At 45.1% G+C, this 25,927-nt stretch overlaps 1 protein-coding gene across 2 annotated transcripts in view; it reads left to right on the forward strand.

The window, feature by feature from the left end:
• ZBTB45 (zinc finger and BTB domain containing 45) overlaps positions 1-25,927 on the forward strand; it is a 451,816-nt gene that overhangs the window by 182,258 nt on the left and 243,631 nt on the right. For both annotated transcript variants that reach the window (XM_044059605.1, XM_044059606.1), the window contains exon 2: positions 9,958-11,593. In XM_044059605.1, the coding sequence (XP_043915540.1) occupies positions 10,054-11,593 (1,540 nt within the window). In that variant the 5' untranslated portion in view covers positions 9,958-10,053. The remainder of the gene's footprint in view (positions 1-9,957; positions 11,594-25,927) is intronic.

The raw sequence follows: 25,927 nt of genomic DNA on the forward strand, positions 1-25,927 counted from the left end.
GGGGTTCATGGCATCTTGCATTCTAGTACCTCCCAATGCCAAACTGCATATGAGGAAGCTACAATGGTATCTCAAAACTGTATGGATTCAACACTGCCAAGATTTGGACACTGTCATTCGGATAATACCTTGTATCCAGAAGGAATTCTTGTGGTGGGCGCAGGAATGTCACCTAAACAAGGGACTCTGTGACCCGACCAGAGGCGAGTCAGATCATAACGACGGATGCCTCGGACTTGGCTTGGGGAGCACACTTCAATGGGAAATGGTTTCAAGACACGTGGCCTCCCAGACTACAACATTTGCATATCAACATGAAGGAGATGTTAGCAGTCCAATTTGCCCTGATGGCCTTCAAGGACCTACTTCAACCAGGACAGGTGTTGATTCAAACAGACAACACAACAGTCATGTGGTACATCAACAAGCAGGGGGGAACCCATTCTTACCCCCCTTGCAGACAAGCAATGATATTGTGGGAGACTGCTCTGAGTTTGCACATCACTCTTCAAGCACGGTTTCTGCCAGGAGCACAGAACACCTAGCAGATGTATTGAGCAGACAAATTGTGGACCCCCACGAGTGGAAATTGGATCCTCAGGTATTCCAACAGTTGACAATGGCTTGGGGAACTCCAGACATAGATCTGTTCGCTTCTCCACTAAATTTCCAACTACCAAAATTTTGCACAAAGATGTTCCACCCAAAAGCTTGGAAAGTGGATGCTCTATCTTTCAGTTGGAACAACCTTCACGTCTATGCTTTCCCTCCTCTGCCTATCCTCCCCAAGGTACTCTTGAGTCAGGCGGGACAAGCCTTGCATGATTCTAATAGCATCAGATTGGCCACGTCAGCACTGGTATCCTCTGCTGAGGAGTTTAATTCAGGAGCCTCCTTGGCCTTTGCCACAGATTCCTCACTTGTTGTCCCAGTCAAACAATCATTTGCTCAATGTCAGGGTGCAGTCCCTGCATCCAACAGCCTGGCGTATTCTGTTTTAGAGCCTGTGGGGTCTCAGCTTCAACAGGTTTTAGATGTCATTTTGGAAGCCAGGCGGCCCAGTACTAGAAAAGTTTATGCTGATAAATGGAGGAGATTTTTTCTTTGGAGCACAGCAAAGGGCTTTGTTGTCTCAGTACCTAATTTGAGTTTTGCACTACAGTATCTTACTGAATTACTGGACAAGGGTTTGTCATTTTCCTCTGTGAAGGTTCATGCTGCAGCCATTTCTGCTCACTATGATTGTGACCCTCCTTTATTTTCTCATCCTTTGTTTAAGCAATTTCTTAGAGGGGCAAAAAATATAAGACCCCCACGTAGAGCTCCTACTCCTTCCTGGGATCTCAATTTTGTGTTGGAGAAGCTTACTTTACCTCCTTTCGAACCTGCAGCTATGTCTGAACTGAAGTTTTTGTCTTGGGAAAACTGCTTTTTTGTTGGCAATTACCTCTGCTAGGAGGGTCTCTGAATTGCAGGCACTCATGGCAGTTGAACCTTTCCTGGTATTCCATAAGGATAGGGTGTCTTTGCGTACTAACCCTACTTTTATGCCTAAAGTGATTTCTAATGTGGCCTTGAACCAGTCTATTCATTTGCCTACTTTTTATGCTGATCCCCAAAATAAGGGGGAAAAAGTTTTGCATTCTTTGGACATTCACAGGCAGCTAAGTTATTATTTGAGCAGAACTAAAGAGTTCAGGCAGACTCAACAGTTATTTATTTCTTTTGCTCTGGCTTCTCAAGGGAAAGCTGTTTAAAAGCAAACTATTTCTAAGTGAATTGGTCATTGTATTGCTTTTTGTTATTCTCATCATGGGAAGAATGTTCCTGCTGGGATCAGACCTCATTCCACTAGGGCTACTGCCACATCTACTGCCTTTTTGAGGGGGGTAGCTACTAAGGATATTTTGGAGGCAGCTACTTGAGTTCAGTACACACTTTTACTAAGCATTACCATCTCCCTCTTTATTCCAAGTCTAGGGCTGGGTTTGCCACTGCAGTTTTACAGGGCATGTTAGCAGCTCCTAATGCTTTCTAGTTTGCCAGCCTCCCTTTTACTTTGCTTTGGGATTCTAGGTTATGACTGCAGCAATGCGAGACGAAGAACATAGTACAGTTTTGTACCTACCATAAATGTAGATGTTCGAGGATCCACATTGCTGCAGTCCTATTTTCCCTCCCTCCTTCCCCTCTAGTTTGGGGTTGCTGTTTTTTCCCTTTGGGATAATTGTTGTTTTCTCACTTGGGGTTGTTGGGTATTTACTTTTTTGGCTCTGGCCTTTCCTTTTTAAGGCCTTCTGACATCTGGGGCAAGAAAGACTGAGGATATGGCGTCGGTCATGCGCTTAAGTACTGCTACGTACTGACGTCCGGTCCGGGCGCCCATGACCGACGCCAGCCTAACTCTTTGGTATTCGGGCCGACCGAGGACAGCGGACTACCCACAGGTTGACTGCAGCAATGTGGATCCTCGAACATCTACATTTATGGTAGGTACAAAACTGTACTTTTTTCTCCACTCCTCACCTGTGATCAGGCTTTATGTAGCTGCCGGAAAGATTGCGGTCACTTAACGTAAAGTACATTTGTGGGACTGCAGGTTTTGCTATCATCTGGGAGAATATTGGAATCTAGCCACGGCTGTGCTCACGGTCTAAGGGGGACCATTGAAGTGGTTTGCGCATCTGATGAAGATGCCTTCTGAGCATCTCCTATGGGAATTTTACTTGGTGTATCCCATTTGGAAGAGAACCTAGAACGAATACAGGGTATGCAGGAAAGAATATAACTCTTGGCTTGGAAATGCCTGAAGATTCAACAGGATGATGTACAGACTGTTGTAAGGAATAGGGAGTTCTGGTGAGCCCTCATCTTGCTGCCACTATCACTGTCATTTTGGGCAGGTGGTTTACAAAATAGATAAAGTATTGTTAATGGTAAGAAACAAAGGACTTTAAATTTTTCTTTTTCCTCGTCACACATTTGTCATTATTTTATGTACTTAACTCTTGCTTGAACAGTCCTGTATCTATTTCTGAAAGTACAAGTTCATTGTTCAAGACCAGACGGGTAGGAAATTGTTTTTTAAGTTTCTTTCCTTCTACTGCTCACAGCTGTAGAAATGTAAAGAACCATTGGTATGACTGTTCAATGACATCCCTTTAACCAAGTATAGATTACTCTGATTTTTTATGCAAACAAGGGCCAGGACATGCACTTCCCAGAGTGCCTGTTAATACTTGATGTATACATGCATGCAGAACTTGGCTGCTGTCCTGAACACTCTGGGATATTGTTACTAGTTTTCTGCGATGTTCAATCATTTGTGACCATCAGAGCAGGCCATGTACTTGGTGTTTTTTTATAGCTGATGTCACATCTTGCACATTTGTTATATGATCTACAAAATTCTCAATAGAACTGCTGGCAGGCATCACAGGGGAGATGGTGGTAGTTAGTTCATAGGTATTTACTAGGCTAATGACCACAAGGGCTTTTTTAAGCCTAGCCATGCATCCCAAATCTTTTGAGTTCTGATACCCTTGATAAGTGTAAGCATGGTCCTGGGAGATGAACCATTTACATTTTGCATCAGAGACATGGGTTCCAAACCAGGGATGAATTTCTGGTTTCCCTTCCAGCTGTCCAAGTTGCCCTCAAGGCAAAGATCTGACCTTGTAGTCTAAACCATAAGTATGTATGTGTACCTCATTAACTTAAGCTTTTACATAAGGATTTATTAAAGTATTTCATTGTGTGCAGTTTTCCCATTTGTAGGCAAGTTTGCATTCAGTTAGCCAAGTTTTTCATTTCTTATAGCCATCCTTGCTGGTGGAGACCCAAGATTTTTTTAACTTGATATTCATCCCTGGATGATCTTCACCAAACTACATGAAAAACTACAATCTTTAATTGTCAATGAATGCCATTTGCCAGCATGTCTGCCAACCGTACAAGGCACTTGGAGATTGCCATCCACAGCCATCAACCTTTAGTCACTGTGCCTTTCTTGTGATATTACCAAACCGGTTAATGTTCTGCAACTGAAGCAATTGACTTGTATGCTGGACAGGATTGTGTGAACATTGAACCATGTCATTTACAAACTTTTGCCTGTTAGCATCACTGCAACCACAGTTATCCCTTTTTTGCTTTGTCATAATTTTTCACATTCACCTCTCCAGTCTTTGGCAAACTCCACTACTTCAGTGTTTGTACTTGCCACTTTTTGGGAACAGGGCTTGGGATTTGTATTTGGGCACTTAAACTGCACTCTTTCTGTTGAGCTCATTGGTGACGCACCAAAATATTGATCATTGTTGATTAGCTAGTTCACTTGTGTGAAACTATTGCTGATGTTAGTGTTTCACTGTTGCAGTCATTACACTTGGGTTATCCTGCTGGCTGGCTACCCGCAGTCAGCCTGAATTCCAAAGTCCTGGTCTGGAGTCGGTTGACGTCTCCTCTTCCCTGACGTCAGTGCGCCAGGGGTATAAAAGATGCAGCCGACGCCATTTTCTTCAGTCTTATTTGCGCGGTGCCCGAAGCAAAATCAGTTGGCAAGTGCCGGTCGGCCGACTCCTGAGATTTTCAAAACCGAATTTCAGATCCGAACTCTTCATTAAAGCCAAGTACCCTGTTGGGGAAACTTTTTTTCTTGCTCCAGACCGATGTCAGAAAAAGTTAACAATTGTATTTCTTGTGGGAAGCAAATACCTCATAAGGACTTTAATTCTTACTGTATTCCTTGCCTAGGCCCTGACCACGACGTTGCTAGCTGTCTGTTTTGTGCTAGATTTAACCAACGCATTAAGCTTTTGTACGATTTTGCCTTTCATTACTTTGGCCGAAGATTTAATTATATAATGCTGTTAGAACAGCCGCCTACTGGAGTTTATAAAAAGCGCAAGGAAAAGGACAGGCATCAGAGGTCCAAAACCAACTAAGAGGTCTCCGCTAGGCCAGTCGCCGGTTCTCAGTGAGGTGCTTTCGCATCCCCTGACGCCCGCTACCTCAGAGCCACAGGCCACTCCGACTCCCACGTGGAGCCGACTAGGCCTCTGGATGCTCAAGGTATTGGACACTCAAACTATTCCCTCAGATGGGTCCGGAGCTGCTGAGCAGGCATCGGCTTCTGAGGGTGTTTTCAGACCTGCACAGTTGTATGTTAAGCCAACCTCCGCTTCAAAAGCAAAGACTAAAGCAGCTCTGAAGACAAAGAAACAAGTATAGCATTCTCCTGCACAGACTTCCATGCCTAAAAAACAGAAGCTTAAAATGGCCGAAGACCTAATTACTTTGATCAGGGGTTCCCATCCCCCTTCTGATAAGAGGCCTTGGCAAAAGGCGAATATGAATCTTCAGATCAGGTTTCCATTTCCTCTGACGCCTCTTCTGAGCAGGGATACTCCCTTCCTCCCTATGAGGATTCTGATGCTGAAGAGTCCATTCCTTCAGCCTCTCCTCCTGAGGATTATTCTTTTGGGGAAACCCTTCACACCATGAGGGAGCACTTTCACTGGGAGAGCCAAGATTACTCAGAATCTAAGAAAAGGCTCAGACTTTCTTTTACTACCTCAGCACAGACCTCTTGCTATTCCACCTGTTTTTAGACCGTCGAAGATGTCTCCTGACTCTCTATCCCCTGCACCAGTTAAGCCAGACAGATACTACAAGGTTCCGGATTCCCGCAAATTTCTATATAAAAACCCTGCTGCTGACCCAGAAACTATATCTCTGGGTCCCATAGGGGTCAAAGCTTCCACTGCGAAAAACAGTGTCCCCTCTGATGGGGATTCTAGGACACTGGACAGATGGGGGGGGGGGGTGTTTACACTTCTGCTACCTTGGCTGTAAGGGCTTTAAATTATCAGTTTCATATGCTTAAATGTCAGCAATATTTAGTGTCACTGCTAAAACAGAAAATGTTGACAAATTCTGAATGTCCAGATAACGAGGAAATGCAGGATTTATTGCATGCAGCTGAACAAGTGGGAAAGCATACTTTGCAATGTGGTTTTGATTCACTGGAGGCCTCTTGCAGGACCGCTGTTACGGGTATTGTCATTAGAAGGCATGCTTGGTTTAAAGGAACAAAATCTGTCTGAAAGCAAAATTATTGGATGCTCCTTTACAGCATGACACTGTTTGGTGTTAAGGCAGAAGAGGCGTTGAAGAAAATGGAGAATAAAGCGAAATCTATGCAGACAGTTAAGGATTTCTTACAGGTACAACCACCAGATTTAGCAGTAACTTGCCTTCAAAGAATTGGTCCTTTCCAGTGTCAAGACTGGCCACAGAGGCAGATACAGACGTCCTTGAGGCAGTTCCCAGCCCCAAGGCTCATACAGGCCTAAACAATGGAGTGCTTCTACCTCCAAAAGCGGAGAAGACTAATAACAGCCATATAGAAAACAGTCCCAATGACGTTCCTCTGCCGATACCAAGCACTTATCTTTTGGCAGCCCCCTTGGGGGGAAAACTAGCACTTTTTTCGCAAAATTAGCATATCACCCAGGACAAATGGGTTTTGAATATGGTGTCCCAGGGCTACATGTTCCACTTTCACACCTTGCAAAAGGTATGCCAGACCTGCCCACAATCAATGGGCATAGGCACAAAAGCAAGTTACATCCTTCATGGACATGAGGGCCATTCAGCGAGTACCACAGCAAGAGCAGGGACAAGGATTTTACCCAGGACTATTCCTGGTACCCAGAAAGGACAAAGCCTGGAGACCAATACTGGACCTGTCTATTCTAAACACTTTTTCTGGACGTTCCAAAATTCAAAATGTTGACTCTGCAGTAGCTTCTGCCCATGCTGGGCAAGAAGGCTTTGCTTGTAACTTTGGACCTAAAAGAGGTATACCTGCATGTCCCAATCAGACAATCTTGCAGACGATAACTCAGATTCATAGCTGGATCAATGCACTACCAATTCTCTGCACTGCCCTTTGGCTTATCTACTGCACCCAGAGTCTTCACAAAATGCCTGGCACCAGTAATTGCTTTCTGCAGTCAAAGGGGAATTCAAATATACACTTACTTGGACGACTGCCTTATTCAAGCAGACAACAAAGACATTCTGCTGAAGCATCTGGCATTTGTAAAAATATTACTAATTTGCCTAGGGTACTCTGTAAACAAAAAATCAAAACTAGTACCTTCTCAAGAGGTAATATTCCTGGGTGCAACCTTAAATACAACTGCCCAGATGGCTTATCTCATGCCAGACAAAGGCAACTGACTTGCTTCGAAATGTTGGCAACAAAGACAGAGTTATCTGCAAGAAAATTTCTGCAGGCTTTGGGCTTCATGGCATTCTGCATTCTACTAATTCCATATGCAAGACTGCATATGAGGAAATTACAATGGTATCTAAAAAGTGTTTGGACTCAACATTGCCACAGCCTGGAAACATTAATTACCCTAATTTCCTGCCTGCAACAGGAGTTTCGATGGTGGGTACAGGCCTGTCACCACAACAAGGGACAGCCATTCACTCTACCCACGGCCAGGCAGACACAGATGCATCAGGTTATGCCTGGGGGCCCCACATGGCAGGAAAATGTATTCGGGGAGCATGGCCAGCAAGCCAAATGCATCTTCATGTCAATCAAAAAGAGATGCTAGCTGTTCAGAATGCCCTGACAGCCTTCAAGGATCTACTTCATCCAGGACAACTGCTGGTAAAGACAGACAATACTACAGTCGTGGTACATAAGCAGGGGAGGCACACATTCCTACCCCCTCTGCAGACAAGCCATGACTTTGTGGAGCACAACATTGACTAAGTACACCTGCAAGCACAGTTCCTGTCAGGAAAGACAAATACTCTGGCAGACTAAGCAGAAATCTCAAGGATCCTCACGAGTGGAAACTAGGTCCACAAATCTTCAGCATAAGGAAATGGGGATGCCCAGACGTAGATCTGTTTGCCTCCCCGCACAACTGCCAACTGCAGAGATTCTGCACAAGGACTTACCACAAACAAGCATGGAAAGTGGATGCCCTATCATTCAGTTGGAAAACCCTTACAGTATATATTTTTCCTCCATTGCCTCTCCTCCCCAAGGTACTCCTAAAGGTCAGGAAGAGAAGCCAAAAATGATACTGATTGCCCCAGACTGGCCACGCTAGCACTGGTACCCAATCCTAAAGAGCTTGTCTCAAGGCCTAGCCTGGATATTACCCCAAATTCCTCATTTGCTGACCCAACAAAACAATCTGATCCTGCATAGCCAACTCAGAACCCTAAATCTGGCTGCATGGCTGATAATGTAACCATTCAGACCTCACCTCTCTCTAAAGCAGTTATGGATGTTATTTTGGATGCCAGGAGACCCAGCACCAGAAAATCTTATCTAGAAAAATGGAAGATATTCTGTGTTTGGAACCAGGCACAAGGAATGGACACGCTTGTACCAAATATTCCTCAGATTTTACAATACCTAACTGAGATGCTGGACTAAGGCCTATCCTTCTCATTAAGATCCATGCCTCTGCCATTTCACTAATTACAATACGGATCCGACTATTTTTTCACATCCACTGCTAAGGCAGTACCTCAGAGGGGCCAAAAACATAAGACCTCCAAGGAAAGCTCCAGCACCTGCACGGGACCTCAATTTTGTCGTGGAAAAGCTCACACTGCCTCCTCTCGAGCCAGCAAATACAGCTGACATGAAATACTTATCCTGGAAAACCACTCTGCTCCTAGCAATAACCTCAGCAAGAAGAGTCTGAGTTACAGGCACTAATGGCTGTGGAACCTTTTATTGTTTTCCATCAGGACAGGGTTTCTCTAAGGACAAGCCCAACATTTTATGCCTAAGGTAGTGTCCAGTGTGGCTCTTAACCAAACCATTCATTTGCCTAACTTTTATCCAAACCCACAGAATAAGGGGGAGAGACTTCTGCATTCTTTGGACTTACACAGCTACACTTCTACTTGGACAAAACTAAAGCCTTCAGAAAGACTGAGCAGCTCTTAGTGGCATATGCTGCAGGATTGCAAGGAAAAGCTATTTCAAAGCAGACTATCTCAAAATGGATAGGCCACTTTTACAAAGTGCTACCACTTACTACTTTTCTCTAAATCCAGAGCAGGCTTTGCCACTGCAGTTCTGCAGGGCCTCATAGCCACTCCTAATTCTATCTAGGCCCAGCCACCCAACCTCAGCTTTGGGATTCAACCCAAGTGTGACTGCAACAGTGAAACACTATGAACATAGTACAGTTGTGTACCTACCATAAATGTAGATGTTGGTGTACACTGTTGCAGTCCAGGTTACTCTCCCTCCATCCCCCTTTCATTGCTGGGACTTATCTATACTTCTCTATTCTATACAACCTATGTGGTGTATTTGCTTGTAGAAAGTAATGTTTGTTAGCGCATGCTTTTTTATTAGCAGAATTTTTAGCCTACCCTTTTGGCGGCACCTGACATCTGGGACAAGAAAAACTAAAGAACATTGTGTCTGCTGCATCTTGTATACCCCTGGTGCACTGACATCAGAGGTAATGGCAACCGACGCCGGACCAGGATTTTGGAATGCAGGCCGACTGCGGATAGCCTGCCAGCAGGAGAACCCAAGTGTAATGACTGCAACAGTGAATGCACTCTTAACATTTTATGGTAGGTACACAACTGTACTTGGATTACTGTAAAATCACAAACTAAAGACATTGCACACATTTTCCAAGGTTAGTTGTACAATGTCACGAATTAAATCTCCTAAAATAATTAAGACAACTGCGTAATGGAAGCAAGAATTTAAGCTTGAGGGGGAAATAGAATGAAAGCTGTTTGGATTTGTACTTGAGCAAATTTTCATTGCTATGCTGTCCCTAAGCAGATAAATGCTGTAAGTAACTGTTAGTCAAATTTCTGTACTTTGTCTGATGTTAAAATGGTTAAGCACACACTAAGATAATTTTTTTTTTTTTAATACAGCCCTAGAAGACATGAAAGTGAGTGACCCTGTGACATTTATTCTTGTTGCATCGAGAAGAGACCTTTTTTCCAAGTTTGTATAACCGTGTAGGTAAAATGGCTGAGTTGGTGCACTACATTCATCTTCAGAACTTTAGCAAATCCCTCTTGGAAATATTAAATGGGCAGCGTTTAGGTGGCCATTTCTGTGATGTAACTGTACACATTCATGATACCACACTTAGAGCACATCGCTGCGTACTAGCTGCTGGAAGTCCCTTCTTTCATGACAAGTTACTCCTGGGTTACACTGAAATTGAGGTGCCTCCTGTTGTTCCTGCTCAAATTGTTCAGCAGCTGGTGGAATTCATGTATAGCGGTTCCTTGGTCGTAGCTCAGTCAGAAGCGCTTCAGATTCTTACAGCTGCAAGCATTTTGCAGATTAAGACAGTTATCGATGAATGCACACAGATAATTTCACAAAGTAGGACTTCCAAGCCTGTAAGCATACAGTGCATACCAAACAGGATTGCATCTGATACTAAACCCATTGAACAGTTGAGAAATGAGAGTGCATTGTGCAGGCAAGTAAAGAATCAGAGCTGTGGACCCACTATACGAGCAATTGAGGCAAGTGTTTCAGCCCAACTTGGATTTTTGAGTGATACGGTGAAAGCTGTGTGCACTCCTGAAATTCGTTACAAACTTAGAGATCTTCTGTCTTCTCAACGACAGCAAGTAGAGGTCAGAGGGAGATCTGTGTCTGATAGTGATATCACAACTCCAAGTGATACTGCTGCCAACAGTGAAAGAGTGACTCCTTCATATAACCTACAGACTGAGATGCCACAAGGCTGTCATAGCCGCAAACAGAGGCAGCCAGTGAGACTGCAAATTCTGGACTCCATTCCAGTGGTAATTAAGGATGAAGAAGATGAAGATGCGAGCTGTTATGGTAACACAAGGTCAAGCATTGGTGATCAGACATCTGGCTTCTCAAATTGCAATGAAATCACAAAAGTTGAGAATAATGATGAATCTTTGATGATTGGCAATATTACTTCGGGTGAAATAAAGGAGACTGGAGGGCAAGTGGAATTTAATCCCGAAGGACAAGATTTTTTTAACAACAGGGAAGTGTTCTCAGAAACTTTTATTCCACCTTGGCAAGGAGAAGAAGTGATGAGTGTTGCAAGAGAGTGTTCTGTGGATAGTGATCAGAAAATTTCAAGTAACTGTACCCTTGAAGTATCAGGAATAAGAAACGTACCACTGTCAAACCAGGAGTTCAAAACATCTCCTTCCTTCTCTTCAAGAAATGCTGAACAGCGGACTGTTGGCCACACTGCATCTAATATCCAGCGAGAGCATAAAATGCCCATTGTCTCGGGAGTTACCTCTGCTGCATCAAGTATATATCAGTTTCATGTTGCCCATCACTCCCAGACGCAACCAGTAATTGGTCAGGGATACTATAGTATCCAACATGACTCTGCGCACACAGTTCATATGAGTCCAAGTGTGGGGTCAAGTATCCAAAAGTCTGAGCCAGGAGGGCTGCCTGTTCGAAGGACTGACCCAGCCTATGAGTGTACACACTGCCAGAAAACGTTTAGTTCCAGAAAGAATTACACCAAGCATTTATTCATCCACACAGGTAAGGAGGGATGGAATAAGTAGCTGTATGCTAAGCTTGTCCTTTGTGACTCTCCCATTTTCTGCTCACATAATTTTGATCTATGTAATCCGTGCAATTCATAGTTTAAAAAAAAAATGTGCTGGCATGTCATGTGGATTTGTTTTCAGTGCTGAAGGTTTCTAAAATTTAAAGTAACCTTATTGAAGGAGGCCTGTTTGGACTGGTGGGCAGCTCCTTTTAGTGCCTGAAGGGAGAATTAGATTTTCTCCACCTAAGACTTCATTGGGAGGATTGGCTGAGATGTAGACTCAGTTGCAGGGATTGGGGTCCCTCCATTTCTGCAGAGAATTTGAAACTTGGCTAAGGCACACCCTCTTAACACCCACGCTAGGGACACTTTGGGGTGTTAGTGTTGACTTGGGCTGTTCTGTAAGGTAAGACTGGGAAAACAAGAGGTGAGCTGCATGGATCAGGTTATTTATTCCCAAGTTTGTACTCAGGAGCAGTGTTTCTTCTCCTAGGACTTCCAGCTTTGCTCGCATAAAATAACTGGACTTAGTGGAGTGGTTGCAGAGAGCCTATGCCAGATTTCTTGAAGCCAGCTGCAGTAATTTGGGTACATGCTCAGTTTGAGACCAATAGGGAGAGGGGTGCAGGACTTCACCCTTGGAGAATGTAATGATATGAACAAGGTCGGACACTGTCATATTCCACATCTGTTGTGGTGACCTCAAATCTGCCCAACCTCTTTCAGTCTGTCATGCTCCTGTGAATCCAGGAACACAGCTACATCTCAAGGTGGAAGGTATCAGGCTACCTGCCATTCTCGTTAGCTTCCTTGAGGAATTTAATTAATTCAGTAGACTTATACTTTCTCTCATACCTTGGACTGATGACCGAGAGTCTTTGCAGTGCTTCTGTTGTGGTATGGCCTGAATTTAGTGTAGTTCCTGGGACTTTTCTTGAATGCCATACTGTTTCTCACCTGGATGCACTCCTTTTTGGTAGTCATTTTAAAAGGGTAAGTATACAACCCCTGACCCCAACCCCCGGTGGGGGAGTTGCACATTTTTTAAAACTGTCCAAGGACTGGCTTTCATATAATTTGTGTGCTTAATGTGGGGCCATAGGCCACATTCCCTTCCTGTTAGTGGAGGAACAAGGTATGGTATGAGAACATTTTTGGATGAAAGCTGTTATTTGTTATACTGTCACTTCTGTTCTGGCCTAGTCATTCCTTTTGCATTACTTTTGAAAGAGGCCCTCCTCCAATGTGGGATCAGGGGGGACCTTGTTCTTGTCCTGGTGAACATTGTTTGCTTCCTAATTTTAGATGAGGTTTGGTGTTCTGTGGTGAATACTTTGGGTAAGGTGGAATGTATTGCCATATGCCTTTAGCAGGCTTGGCTTCAGGCTCCTTCATTGGAGAATATCTGGACAGTTTCTTGATGTGTGCATTTTTTGGGAAGAGCAGACTTTTTGTGCTGCAGTTAATAAATTGTCTTTGTAGTTGGAGCTTTCACAAGTCCAGAAGAAGGGAAAAGGCCCCAAGTATAACCATAATTGTTCCATGGACAGTTACGTAATTGCTTCAGCACTGTGTGGGCTGGACTCGTAATAGGCATTAGCTTGTCTCTCACTATGAACTAGCCCATCTGGCTTTGGGAAGGTGTGGGTGGTTCTCAAATTTCTCCCCATCAGGGGAGCTACCCTTGTATTTTTTGACCCACCCCCTTTCTGCATGGCTTCACCTTCCCCCTCGTGTACATGTTCCCTACAGTGGACCTGAGGGGCAGGCAGACTCTCCTCCGTTTCAAGTAATGGAAGCAGCTGCTCCTGGTTTGAGGTAAGGAAGGTTTCTTTTTTTTTTTCCTCACTCCCTTAGAACTAGGCAAAGTTGGCTGTCCAGTTTAAGCTACCATATTCTTTCTCGTGGGGCCTTCTCTGTCTTCCCTGCCACCCTTTGAGGTTAGGGCAGGGGACTTTGATCTGCCAAGCAGCTCTAGGCAAGGAATTTATCCTACTTTTGGTTTGGGGGGGGTGTATTTTTAGTCTCCCTGGTGCTGACCATAGATCTTTAGGAAGGAGCTCCTGCTTTCCCCCATTCAGGGGCTTCAGCGTCATATGCCTTGCACTGCATTCCTGAAGTGCACATTGCCCCACTAGTGGATCACCAGTTTCTTTAGTGAGAGTCCATTTGGAAGATGTAAAGTGGCTTCAGAGTTCCTTTGAGTTTCCACATAAGGAAATTTCTAGGGAAGTGAGCTGTTTTTTTTGTCTCTTGCTTCCCTTGTGAATGCCAGGCTTGTTTGTCTGGGTTAGTTTGTGCTTAAAGGTAAGTTTGGCTCAGGCAACCTGCAGATGTTCGTGTTTCACTGTTGCAGTCATTACATTTGGGTAGTCTGCTGGCAGGTTGCTCTTAGCCTGATTAACAAAGTCTAGGCTCCTGCTTCGGTTGCTGTTCCTTCTTCCATGACGTCTGGTCGTCAGGGGTATAAAGCATACAGCTGATGCCATTACATTAGTCTTTCTTGCCACGTGTTGCCAGAAGCAGTTCGCAAGTGCTGGTCTTCCAACTCCTAAAATTTTCGTTTTCGAGTTTCAAAACCGAAGTCTTCAACTAAAAGCTAAGTACCCTGTTGGGGGGAAACTTTTTTCTTACTCCTTACCGATGTCAGTAAAAGTTAATTGCATTACTTGTGAGAAGCAAATACCTCATAAGGATTTTCATTTGTACTGTATTCCTTGCCTAGGCCCTGACCACAACGTACTTTGCTGTCAGTTTTGTGCTAAATTTAATCAACGCACTATTAAACGTCTGTATATTTTTGCTTCTGAATAGTTTGGCTCAAAGTTTAACTATCCAGAAATGTTGTCTGTTAGCAGTCAGACTACCGGAGTACCTAAAAAAACGCAATGAAAAAGACAGTCTAGGTCCAAAACCAACTACGCTTCTAAGCCAGTTGCTGGTTCGCCGGTACTCAGTGAGGCACTTTCGCAGCCCTGATAACTGCTACTTCTGATTCGCAGGCCTCTACTGAGACCCATTCGAAGTCCAGTATGCTGCGAGTTGCTTCAGTTATGGAACCCGCAGATGTCTCTACCTTAGATGGTCTGGAGCCGCTGTGCAGGCACTGGCTTCTGAGGGTGTTTTCAGGCCTACAGATTTGTATTAGACTGCCATCTTCAAAACTAAGGCCAAAATCTAAATCTGAGTCTAAAAACCGCCTGGGCCACATGTGCAGGTCCCTATGCCTAAAAAACAAAAGATCAAAATGGCTGAAGATTTAATTACTCTGATCAGGGGTAGCCAACCTCCTAAGAGGCCTAGGTAAGACATTGATTATGAATCTTCTGAACAGGATTCTATTTCTTCTGACTAATGAACAGGATTTGTCTATTCCTACTTATGAGGACTTTGATGCAGAGGATTCACTTCCTTCTGCCTATCCCCTGAGGATTTTTCTTTTGGGGAAACTACATGCCTTAAGGGAACATTTCCAATGGGAAAGTCAGGATTTCTCTGAATCTAAAGAGAGACTTGGGGATTTTCTTCTACTTCCTCAGCATAAGCCTTTGGCTATACCTCCTGTTCTAGACACTGTTCATGTATTTTCAGAATCTAGTAGGACTCCTGATTCTCTGCCTCCGGCTCCTTGTAAGCCAGACAGATACTGACTCCCACAAATTACTTTTCAAAAACCCTATTGCTGATCCTGAAACCATTTCTCAGGGTCCCAAGGGCATTAAGGCCACTACTGCCAAAAATCCTACCCCTTCTGATAGTGACTCCAGGGTGCTGGATAGATGGGTTAAGAAGGTTTACACATCTACAGCCATGGCAATCAGGGCTGTAAACTGTCAAGTTCTTATGTTTAAATATCAACAGCATATCATGGGACTACTTAAACAGAAAATGTTTTATCTCTGTGTGGAAAATAAAGAATTGAAGGATTTATTGCATTCAGCTGAACAATTTGGAAAACCTACTTTGCAGTGTGGTTTGATTCCTTGGAGGCCTCTTGCAGGGCTGCTGTAACTGGATCTGTGCTAAGAAGGCATGATTGGCTCAGAGCAAACTCTACCTGGCCATATTGGATGCTCCTTAACAGGACCATCTCTTTGGTAAGGCTGAAGTGTTAAAGATGGAAGATAAAGCTAAATCTATGCAAACTGTGAAAGATTTCTTACCAGTGCAACCTCCTAGATTTAGTAGGCACTGGCCTACTAAGAGCTGGGCCTTTCCAGTTCCCTCGAGAGCCTCTCAAGTCAGACATTCCAAAGGCTCCAGGTTTCAGTCACAAGTTACTTTTAGAACAAAACTATGGGGTGCTTCCACCTCCAAATCTAGAAGCAGCAAGGCACCTCCCTATGGTAAACAGTCTCAATGACTTCCCTCTACAGTCACCAAGCACTTGCCTCTTAGCCATCCCTTTGGGGGGAGAACTAGCACTTCATGCATGAAACTGGCAACTTATTAGCCAAGACAAATGGGATGTCCTTCAAGGAATGCAACTGCAGTCCTTACAGGTTGTCCTGCCTCAGGCAGCCCTCGGTCGGCCGGATTCCAAAGTCTGGGTACGACGTCGGCTGATGTAGCCTCCTCCCCGACGTCAGAGCAGTTGGGGTATAAAAGCATCAGCCGACGCCATCTTCCTCGGTCTTTCTTGCCGCGCGGTGCCCCAAGCAGAAGCAGTTAGCAAGTGCTGGTCGGTCAGCTCCTGTGTTTTAAGAATCTGAAGTCATCAAAAAGCTAAGTACCCCGTTGGGGATCTTTTTCTTGCCTCAGCCGATGTCAGAAAAAACTGAAAAAGATGTCCTTCAAGAATGCAACTGCAGTCATAAAGTACAGTTTTGTACCTACCATAAATGTAGATGTCCGATATGCAACTGCAGTCATAACATATGGGTTGTCCTGCCTCAGGCAGCCCTCGGTCGGCTGAATTCCAAAGTCTGGGTCCGGCGTCTGCTGGTGTCACCTCCTCTCCGACGTCACCACGGCTGGAGTATAAAGGCATCGGCCGACGCCATCTTCTTTAGTGTTTCTTGCCCCAGATGCCAGGTGCCCTCCTAGGAAGGCTAAATTTGGTAAATGGATAAAAATAATCCCAAACATGCACAACAGTAATAAACACATACACCATAGGAATACCCCCAGCTAATGGGAAAAGGAGTATGGACCCAAAAAGGATACAGAGGGGTAGGAGGGAGGGAAAATCCGACTGCAGTTGCATATCTATCGGACATCTACATTTATGGTAGGTACAAAACTGTACTATGTCCTTCAAGAATGCAGCTGCTGTCATAACATATGGGTTGAATACCATAGCCAAGCTGGGGGTGGATGGAACTAAGATAAGGATGGTGTAGCTAAAATCCCCTGCAGGACTGCCGAGGCAAAGCCTGCTTGGGATCTGGAATATAAGGGCAGGTTGTAGTGCTTGGTAAATGTATGCACGGAGCTCCATGTAGCAGCCTCTAAAATGTCCTTTGTTGCCACTCCTCTTAGGAAAGCTGTGGAAGTGGCCATAGCTCTAGTGGAATGTGGCCTAATATTGGCTGGCACACCTTTTCCATGGAGAGAATTGAATCTGATGCAATGTCCAATCCATTTTGAAATTGTTTGTTTGGAGATTGCTTTTCCTTGCACTCCAGCAGCATAGTCTACAAACAGTTGGTCAGACGTTCTGGTGGCCTTAGTTCTGTCCAAGTAGTAACGTAGTTGTCTGTGTATGTCCAAAGTATGCAGTAGCTTTTCCCCCCTATTTTGAGGATTGGGGAAGAATGCAGGCAGGTGAATAGCTTGATTTAGAGACACCCTGGAAATAACTTTGGGCATGAATGTAGGATTGGTTCTTAGAGAAACTCTGTCTTGATGAAAAATGAGGAAGGGGGGCACTGCCATGAGTGCCTGTATCTCCGAAACTCTTCTTGCGGATGTGATTGCCAACAAGAAGGCAGTCTTCCATGAAAGAAATTGCATTTCTGAACTTGCTGCTGGCTCAGATGAAGGAAGAGTTAATTTTTCCAACACATAATTGAGGTCCAATGCAGGTACTGGCTGTTTTCTGGGAGGTTTGATATTCTTTATTCATCTTAGAAATTGTCTTAGCAAAGGATGAGAAAACACTGGAGGGTCACAGTTGTATTTTGCTGAGATTGCTGAGGCATGAATCTTTATTGAAGAGTATGAAAGCCCAGTATGAAGTAGCTCTGCCAAGTATTCTAAAATCTGAGGCATACTCGGTAATGCTGTATCCTGACCCCTGTTGGCATTCCAGATGCTGAATCTCTTCCATTTGGCTGAATGTTTTTCTTGTGGAAGGTCTGCGTGCTTCCAGCAGGATTTCTTGAACCGATTTTGATAGAGAATTAGGTGGAGAAATCATGTTAGCCTCCAGGCTGTCAGATGTAATGATTTCAGGTCTTGATGTACAGTCCTGTAATTGTGTTAGAAGCAGGGGCCATAGGGTCAGAGGCCATGGCTTGGTCCGAGTTATGGTCAATAGCAATGGGTAGCAGTGCTGACTTGGTCAGTTTGGAGCTATCAGAATACCTGTTGGTGGTTCTGCTTTGATCTTCAGTATCACCTTGGTCAGCAGAGGAGGGAATGCATACATTTTTAGAGAATTCCAGCTGAAGGAAAGGGCATCAGTCTTCCAGGCTAGAGGATGGTGAGTCCTTGTGCAAAATTTTTTCAGGTGATTTAAGTGGGAGGCGAAAAGATCTACATCTGGCCTTCCCCATGTCTTTGTCAGTTGAGAGAAAATGTGAGTATGCAGCATCCGTTCGTGTGGATCCATGAAATTTCTGCTCAGGTTGTCTGCCAGTACATTGTCCTTGACTGGTACAAACTGGGATTGTAAATGTATCTTCAGGCTCAGGGATTTTTCCCAGAGAAGCATTGTTAGCCTGCAGAGGGGATAAGAATGAGTGCCTCTCTGCTTGTTTATGTACCACAAGACAATGGTGTTGTCTGTCCTTATCAGTAAATGCCCTTGTTGTAGTGATATTTCGAAAGTCTCGATTGCATGTATCACTGCCAACATTTCCTTTTGGTTTATGTGCAGATGTCTTTCCTTTGGGGTCCATTGCCCTTGAATGCATCTGTCCTCCATGTGCGCCCCCCTTCCATGGTCTGAGGCGTCTGTTGTAATCATTTGGCCTGCTTGAGGTCTGTTGAAAGCCATGCCTTTGTTTTGCTGACTGGCTTGAGCCCACCATAAAAATTCTTTTTGCAGACATGGAATAAGTGGGATTATGTCCTCTAGGCTTTGGCTGCGTTGAGACCATAAGTTTTCTAAATACCATTGCAGCTTTCTCATATGAAGTCTTGCCAAAGGTATCAGAAGGATGCAAGATGCCATGAACCCCAGGGCCTGCAGGATTTTCCTTGCAGTTAGCTGGGAGAGTTTTGATAGGCCTTTGAAGTACTCTGGTAACTGCTGCTGTTTTTCCTCTGTGAGGTAGGCCATTTGGTTTTCTGTGTCCAGTTTGGCTCCTAAGAATATTATCTGTTGGGATGGCAGTAGTTTTGACTTCTGAATGTTGACCGTGTATCCCAAGGCCTGCAGTAGATGCATGACACAGTCCAAATTTTCTTTTAAGGTTTGTTTGTTGTCTGCTTGTATGAGGCAGTCGTCCAAGTAGGGGTATATTTGAATCCCCTGCAGTGTGCCACTACTGATGCCAGGCATTTCGTGAACACTCTGGGCGCAGTAGATAAGCCAAACGGCAATGCTGAGAATTGATAATGCTCTGTCCCTGCAAGAAATCTGAGGTATCTTCTGCAGCTTTGTCTGATAGGGACATGCAGGTATGCCTCCTTGAGGTCCAGAGTGACCAGCCAAGACCCCTTGCCCAGCATGGGAAGGAGTTGCTGTAACGTCAGCATTTTGAACTTTGGCACTGTAAGAAAAGTGTTTAGAGATGACAAGTCCAGTATGGGTCTCCATTTGTTTTCTTTTCTTGGAACAAGGAACAGCCTTGAATAAAATCCCTGGACTTGTTCCTGAGGAGGAACCCTTTCTATTGCTTTTATACTTAACAGCTTGGAAACTTGAGAGAGTGCCTCTGCCCTTTGAGAGAATAAAAATAATTTTCCGCCCAAGGGTGCTTCTCTTTGAACCTTTGTGGGCGGAATGAAAATAGTCATTGCGATTGTCCTTGTGGTGCAGCTGAACTGTCCGTTCCACTTCTTTGATTTGGAGGTTGCCAGTGGCGTCCCCTGTTAGATCCTCGGTATTGCCCTCTACCTCGGGCACGTCTGCTTTTTCCCCTTTGAAACTTGTCTGAACCGGGGAAGGACCAATTCTTTGAAGGCCAGTTTCTTCTGAATCTGGGTGGCTGAACCTGAAGGAAATCCTTGACTGTACTGACTTTCCTTTTTCCTCTATGGATTTCAATACATCTTGTGCAGTAGCACCAAAAAGCTTCTGTTTTTCCAAAGGTGCATCAGGTAACTTTAACATGGTCAGGCAAAGACTGATCCTTTAACCAAGCATGTCTACGTATCACAGCCCCAGTCATAGCTGCCCTACATGAAGCTTCCAGTGCATCATAACCACACTGAAGAAAATGGTTATTAACCTGCTGCGTGTTATGTATATGATCCTGCAATGCCTTTTTATCAATAGGCTCAGGAGAGGCTAACTTTTTCTGTAAATCATCCAGGAGAAAATCCTGGTACTGCAACGTGAAAAAGGCAATTTAGTGACCTCATGGCCAGGGTAGTAGAAGTATATACTTTTTTACCCCATCTCTCCAGGGACCTAGCTTCCCTGTCTGCTGGCAGTGGGTTTTTGGCAGAGGAGGTAGCCACTCCCTTGGGGCCCTGTGAAATAGTTTCTAGATACACAGAGTGGGCCTTAAAAAGGTGCTTGTGAGTGTCAGGGACCCTATAATATCTGTCCAGCTTAACAGGAGCTGGAGGAAGAGAATCAGGGTTAGCACTGGAGTCCGAGAAGACATCATCCAAAACATCCATGACAGGTGGAATAGCTAAAGGCCTGTGCTGGGGAAGCTTGAGGATGGTACGAAGCCTTTTCCTGGAGTCAGAGAATTCCTGACCCTGCCATTGGAAATGTTCCCTCATGGAATGCAGGACTTCACCAAATGAGAAATCCTCTGGAGGGGGAGGCAGAGGGAATGGATTCCTCAGCATCAGAGTCCTCGTAGGCCTGGAAGGATTCTTCTTGGGTATCAGAATGTTCAGAATCCCCAGAGGCTTCATCCGAAGAGAGGTCGTCCGCCTGCTCAGTTCTGGGTCTTTTCTCTGCAGGAGGCTGAGAACCCCTCTCCGGATGAGGCTGAGACCCCCTGATAAGGGAAATAAGATCAGCAGCCAGAGACATGATTTGTTTATCAGAAGGGGCCTGGGCAATAGGTCTAGGATGGGCCTTGGCCTGACTGGCGGCCTTAGCACGTGCAAAGGCCTTGATGGACATGGATACAGGCGGCCTAGCAGCCCCACGTGCAGGCGTACCTTGTCCACAGAAATGGTGTCGGGTAGATCCAGAACTTCAGTTTCCGGAGGAAAATCAACAACCGGCACCGGAGAGATCTCAGAGACCGAAGGTCGTGTTAACGCTGTGTCTGCCTGGAGCGGTAGATTTACCACTTCCGAAGGAACCGGAGCATTAGCAAAGGGCTTGGGAGTAGCATCGATAGTGGACGCGGGCCGAGAATGTCTGTCCCGGTCCTTGCGTTTTTTAGCAGATTGGGTAGTCTGTTGATCCGACGGCATGATATACGCAAAAGATTGACCGAAAAAGTCCTCTGCGAATTCTGCCCGGTGCCTGAGTGCGCGCTTATTAAATCAAGCACAGGCAGCACAGGCCGAGACGTCATGGTCTGGGCCCAGGCAAGGAAGGCAGAGAGAATGGGAAGTCCTTATGAAGTATTTGTTTACCACAAGACAAACAAATTAACTTTCTCAATTTGTTCAGACATCGGCTGAGGCAAGAATAAATGTTCCCCAACGGGGTACTTACCTTTTAGATTACTTCGGTACTGAAAACTCAGGAGCTGACCGACCGGCACTTGCGAACGGCTTCTGCTTCGGGCACCGTGCGGCAAGAAAGACTGAAGAAGATGGCATCAGCCGATGCCTTTATACTCCAGCCATTGTGACGTCGGAGAGGAGGTGACGCCAGCTGACGCCGGACCCAGACTTTGGAATTCGGCCAACCGAGCCTCGGTCAAGGCATGCCAAACCTGCCACATCAAAGGGCAGAGGCGCTCACTCAAGTTTCCAAGCTGTTAAGTATAAAAGCAATAGAAAGGGTTCCTCCTCAGGAGCAAGGCCAGGGATTTTATTCAAGACTGTTCCTTGTTCCAAGAAAAGAAAACAAATGGAGACCCATACTGGACTTGTCAACTCTAAACACTTTTCTCATGGTGCCAAAGTTCAAAATGCTGATGTTGCAGCAACTCCTTCCCATGCTGGGCAAGGGGTCTTGGCTGGTCACTCTGGACCTCAAGGAGGCATACCTGCATGTCCCAGTCAGACAAAGCTGCAGAAGATGCCTCAGATTTCTTGCAGGGACAGAGCATTATCAATTCTCAGCATTGCCGTTTGGCTTATCTACTGCGCCCAGAGTGTTCACGAAATGCCTGGCATCAGTAGTGGCACACTGCGGACTGCAGGGGATTCAAATATACCCCTACCTGAACGACTGCCTCATACAAGCAGACAACAAACCTTAAAAGAAAATTTGGACTGTCATGCATCTACTGCAGGCCTTGGGATACAGTCAACATTCAAAAGTCAAAACTACTGCCATCCCAACAGATTATCTTCCCAGGAGCCAAACTGGACACAGAAAACCAAATGGCCTACCTCACAGAGGAAAAGCAGCAGCATTTACCAGAGTACTTCAAAGGCCTAGCAAAACTCTCCCAGCTGACTGCAAGGAAAATCCTGCAGGCCCTGGGGTTCATGTTATCTTGCATCCTTCTGATACCTTTGGCAAGACTTCATATGAGAAAGCTGCAATGGTATTTAAACTTATGGTCTCAACACAACCAAAGCCTAGAGGACATAATCCCACTTATTCCATGTCTGCAAAAGGAATTCCTATGGTGGGCTCAAGCCAGTCAGCAAAACAAAGGCATGTCTTTCAACAGACCTCAAGTAGGCCAAACGATTACAACAGACGCCTCAGACCATGGATGGGGGGCGCACATGGAGGGCAGATGCATTCAAGGTTTTTGGACGCCAAAGGAAAGGCATCTGCACATAAACCAAAAGGAGATGTTGGCGGTGATGCATGCAATCGAAACTTTCGAAAAATCACTACAACAAGGGCATTTGCTAATAAGGACAGACAACACCACTGTCATGTGGTACATAAACAAGCAGGGGGGCACCCATTCTTATCCCCTCTGCAGACTAACAATGCTTCTCTGGGAAAAATCTCTGAGCCTGAAGATACATTTACAATCCCAGTTTGTACCAGGCAAGTACAATGTACTGGCGGACCAGCTGAGCAGAAATTTTATGGATCCACACGAATGGATGCTACACCCTCACATTTTCTCTCAACTGACGACATGGGGAAGACCGGACCTAGATCTTTGCTTCCCACTTAAATCACCTGGGAAAGTTCTGCACAAGGACTCACCATCCTCTAGCCTGGAAAACGGATGCTCTCTCCTTCAGCTGGAATTCTCTGAAAATGTATGCATTCCCTCCTCTGCCTCTGCTGACCAAGGTGATACTGAAGATCAAAGCAGAATAACTAACAGGCATCTTGATAGCTCCAGACTGGCCAAGGCAACACTGGTACCCATTGCTATTGACCATAGCTCGGACCAAACCATGGCCTCTGACCCTATGGCCCCTGCTCTTAACACAACACAATTACAGGACTGTACATCAAGACCTGAAAACATTACACCTGACAGCCTGGAGGCTACCATGATTTCTCCACCTAGCTCTCTTTCCAAATCAGAGATCTTGCTGGAAGCACGCAGGCCTTCCACCAGAAAAACCTATTTGGCCAAGTGGAAGAGATTCAGCATCTGGAATGCCAACAGGGGTCAGGACACATTACCGAGTATACCTCAGATATTAGAATACTTGGCAGAACTATTTCATACTGGACTCTCATACTCTTCACTAAAGATTCATGCCTCAGCAATCTCAGCAAGATACAACTGTGACCCTCCAGTGTTTTCACATCCTTTGCTACGACAGTTTCTAAGAGGAATAAAGAATATCAAACCTCCCAGAAGACGGCCAGTACCTGCATGGGGACCTCAATTATGTGTTGGAAAAATTAACTCTTCCTCCATTTGAACCAGCAGCAACTTCAGAAATTCAATTTCTTTCATGGAAGACTGTCTTTTTATTGGCAGTCACATCTGCAAGAAGAGTTTTGGAGATTCAGGCACTCATGGCAGTGCCTCCCTTCATCATTTTTCATTAAGACAGAGTTTATCGAAGAACAAATCCTACATTCATGCCAAAACTTATTTCCCGGGTGTCTCTAAATCAAGCTGTTCACCTGCCTACATTCTTCCCCAATCCTCAAAACAAGGGGGGAAAACTACTGCATACTTTGGACATACATACTTTGGACATACACAGACAACTACGTTACTACTTGTACAGAACTAAGGCCACCAGAAAGTCTGACCAACTGTTTGTAGCCTATGCTGCTGGAATACAAGGAAAAGCAATCTCCAAACAAACCATTTCAAAATGGATTGGACATTGCATCAGATTCTGCTATTCATTCCATGGAAAAGGTATGCCTGCCAATATTAGGCCACATTCCACCAGAGCTTTAGCCACTTCCACAGCTTTCCTAAGAGGAGTGGCAACAAAGGACATTCTAGAGGCTGCTACATGGAGCTCCGTGCATACATTTACCAAGCACTACAACCTGCCTTTATACTCCAGATCCCGAGCAGGCTTTTCTTCGGCAGTCCTGCAGGGGATTTTAGCTACACCATCTTTATCATAGATCCATCCACCCCCAGCTTGGCTATGGTATTCAACCCATATGTTATGACTGCAGTTGCATTCTTGAAGGACACATAGTACAGTTTTGTACCTACCATAAATGTAGATGTCCGATAGATATGCAACTGCAGTCGGATTTTCCTACCCCTCTGTATCCTTCTTTTTTTGGGTCCCTACCCCTTATCCCATTAGCTGGGGGTATTTCCTATGGTGTATCTGTTTATTACTGTTGAGCATGTTTGGATTATTTTTATCCATTTACCAAATTTAGCCTTCCTAGGAGGGCACCTGGCATCTGGGGCAAGAAACACTGAAGATGGCGTAGGCCGATGCCTTTATACTCCAGCAGTTGTGACGTTGGAGAGGAGGCGACACCAGCCGACGCCGGACCCAGACTTTGGAATTCGTCCGACCGAGGGCTGCCTGAGGCAGGACAACCCATATGTTATGACTGCAGTTGCATATCTATCGGACATCTACATTTATGGTAGGTACAAAACTGTACTTTAATAACTGTTTGTTCTTATACCATGCCGTCAGAACAACCGACACCTCATATTTCCAAAAAACGGAAGGACCGGGACCGACATCCTCGGCCGCGACTTCCACCGACACCACGCCAAAAATTACCGGGAGTGCATTGGTCTCTTGGTGGTTGATTTTCCTCCAGATACTGAAGCCCAAGATTTGCCTGAGACCATATCAGTGGACAAGGTTACTCCAGCACGTGGGGCAGCTAGGCCCCCTATGTCTGTCTATCAAGGCCTACACACGTGCTAAGGCTACTAGCCAGGCTAAGTCTCACCCTCCTAAAGCTTTGCCTCAGCCCACTACTGATAAACAAATAATGTCTTTAGCTGCAGATTTAATTTCTTTAATCAGAGGCTCCCAGGCCTATCCTGACAGAGGATCTCAGCCACCTTCTGACAAAAGGCCCAGGGTTGAGCATACAGACACCCTGTCTTCAGATGAAGCCTCTGGTGACTCGCTCAGATACCCAGGAAGAGTCCTTCCAGGCCTACGAGGATTCAGATGCGGAGGACTCTATCCCCTCGGCCTCTCCTCCTGAGGATATTTCTTTTGGGGAAATTCTTCACTCCATGAGAGAGCACTTTCAGTGGCAAGGCCAGGAATTCTCCGATTCCAGGAAACTGCTTCATACCTTCCCTAAGCTTCCCCAACACGGGCCTTTAGCTATCCCTCCAGTGCTAGATGTTCTGGATGATGTGTACTCAGATTCGAGTGCTTCTCCTGATTTTCTCCCCCCTGCTCCTGTCAAGCCGGACAGATACTACAGGGTTCCTGAAACTCACAAACATTTCTTTAAGGCCCATGCTGTTGATCTAGAAACAATTTCCCAGGGGCCCAAAGGGGTGACAACA

Source organism: Protopterus annectens, chromosome 17.part0 (genome assembly GCF_019279795.1).
Source record: "Protopterus annectens isolate FY-2018-M chromosome 17.part0, PAN1.0, whole genome shotgun sequence".
Lineage (NCBI taxonomy): Eukaryota > Metazoa > Chordata > Ceratodontiformes > Protopteridae > Protopterus > Protopterus annectens.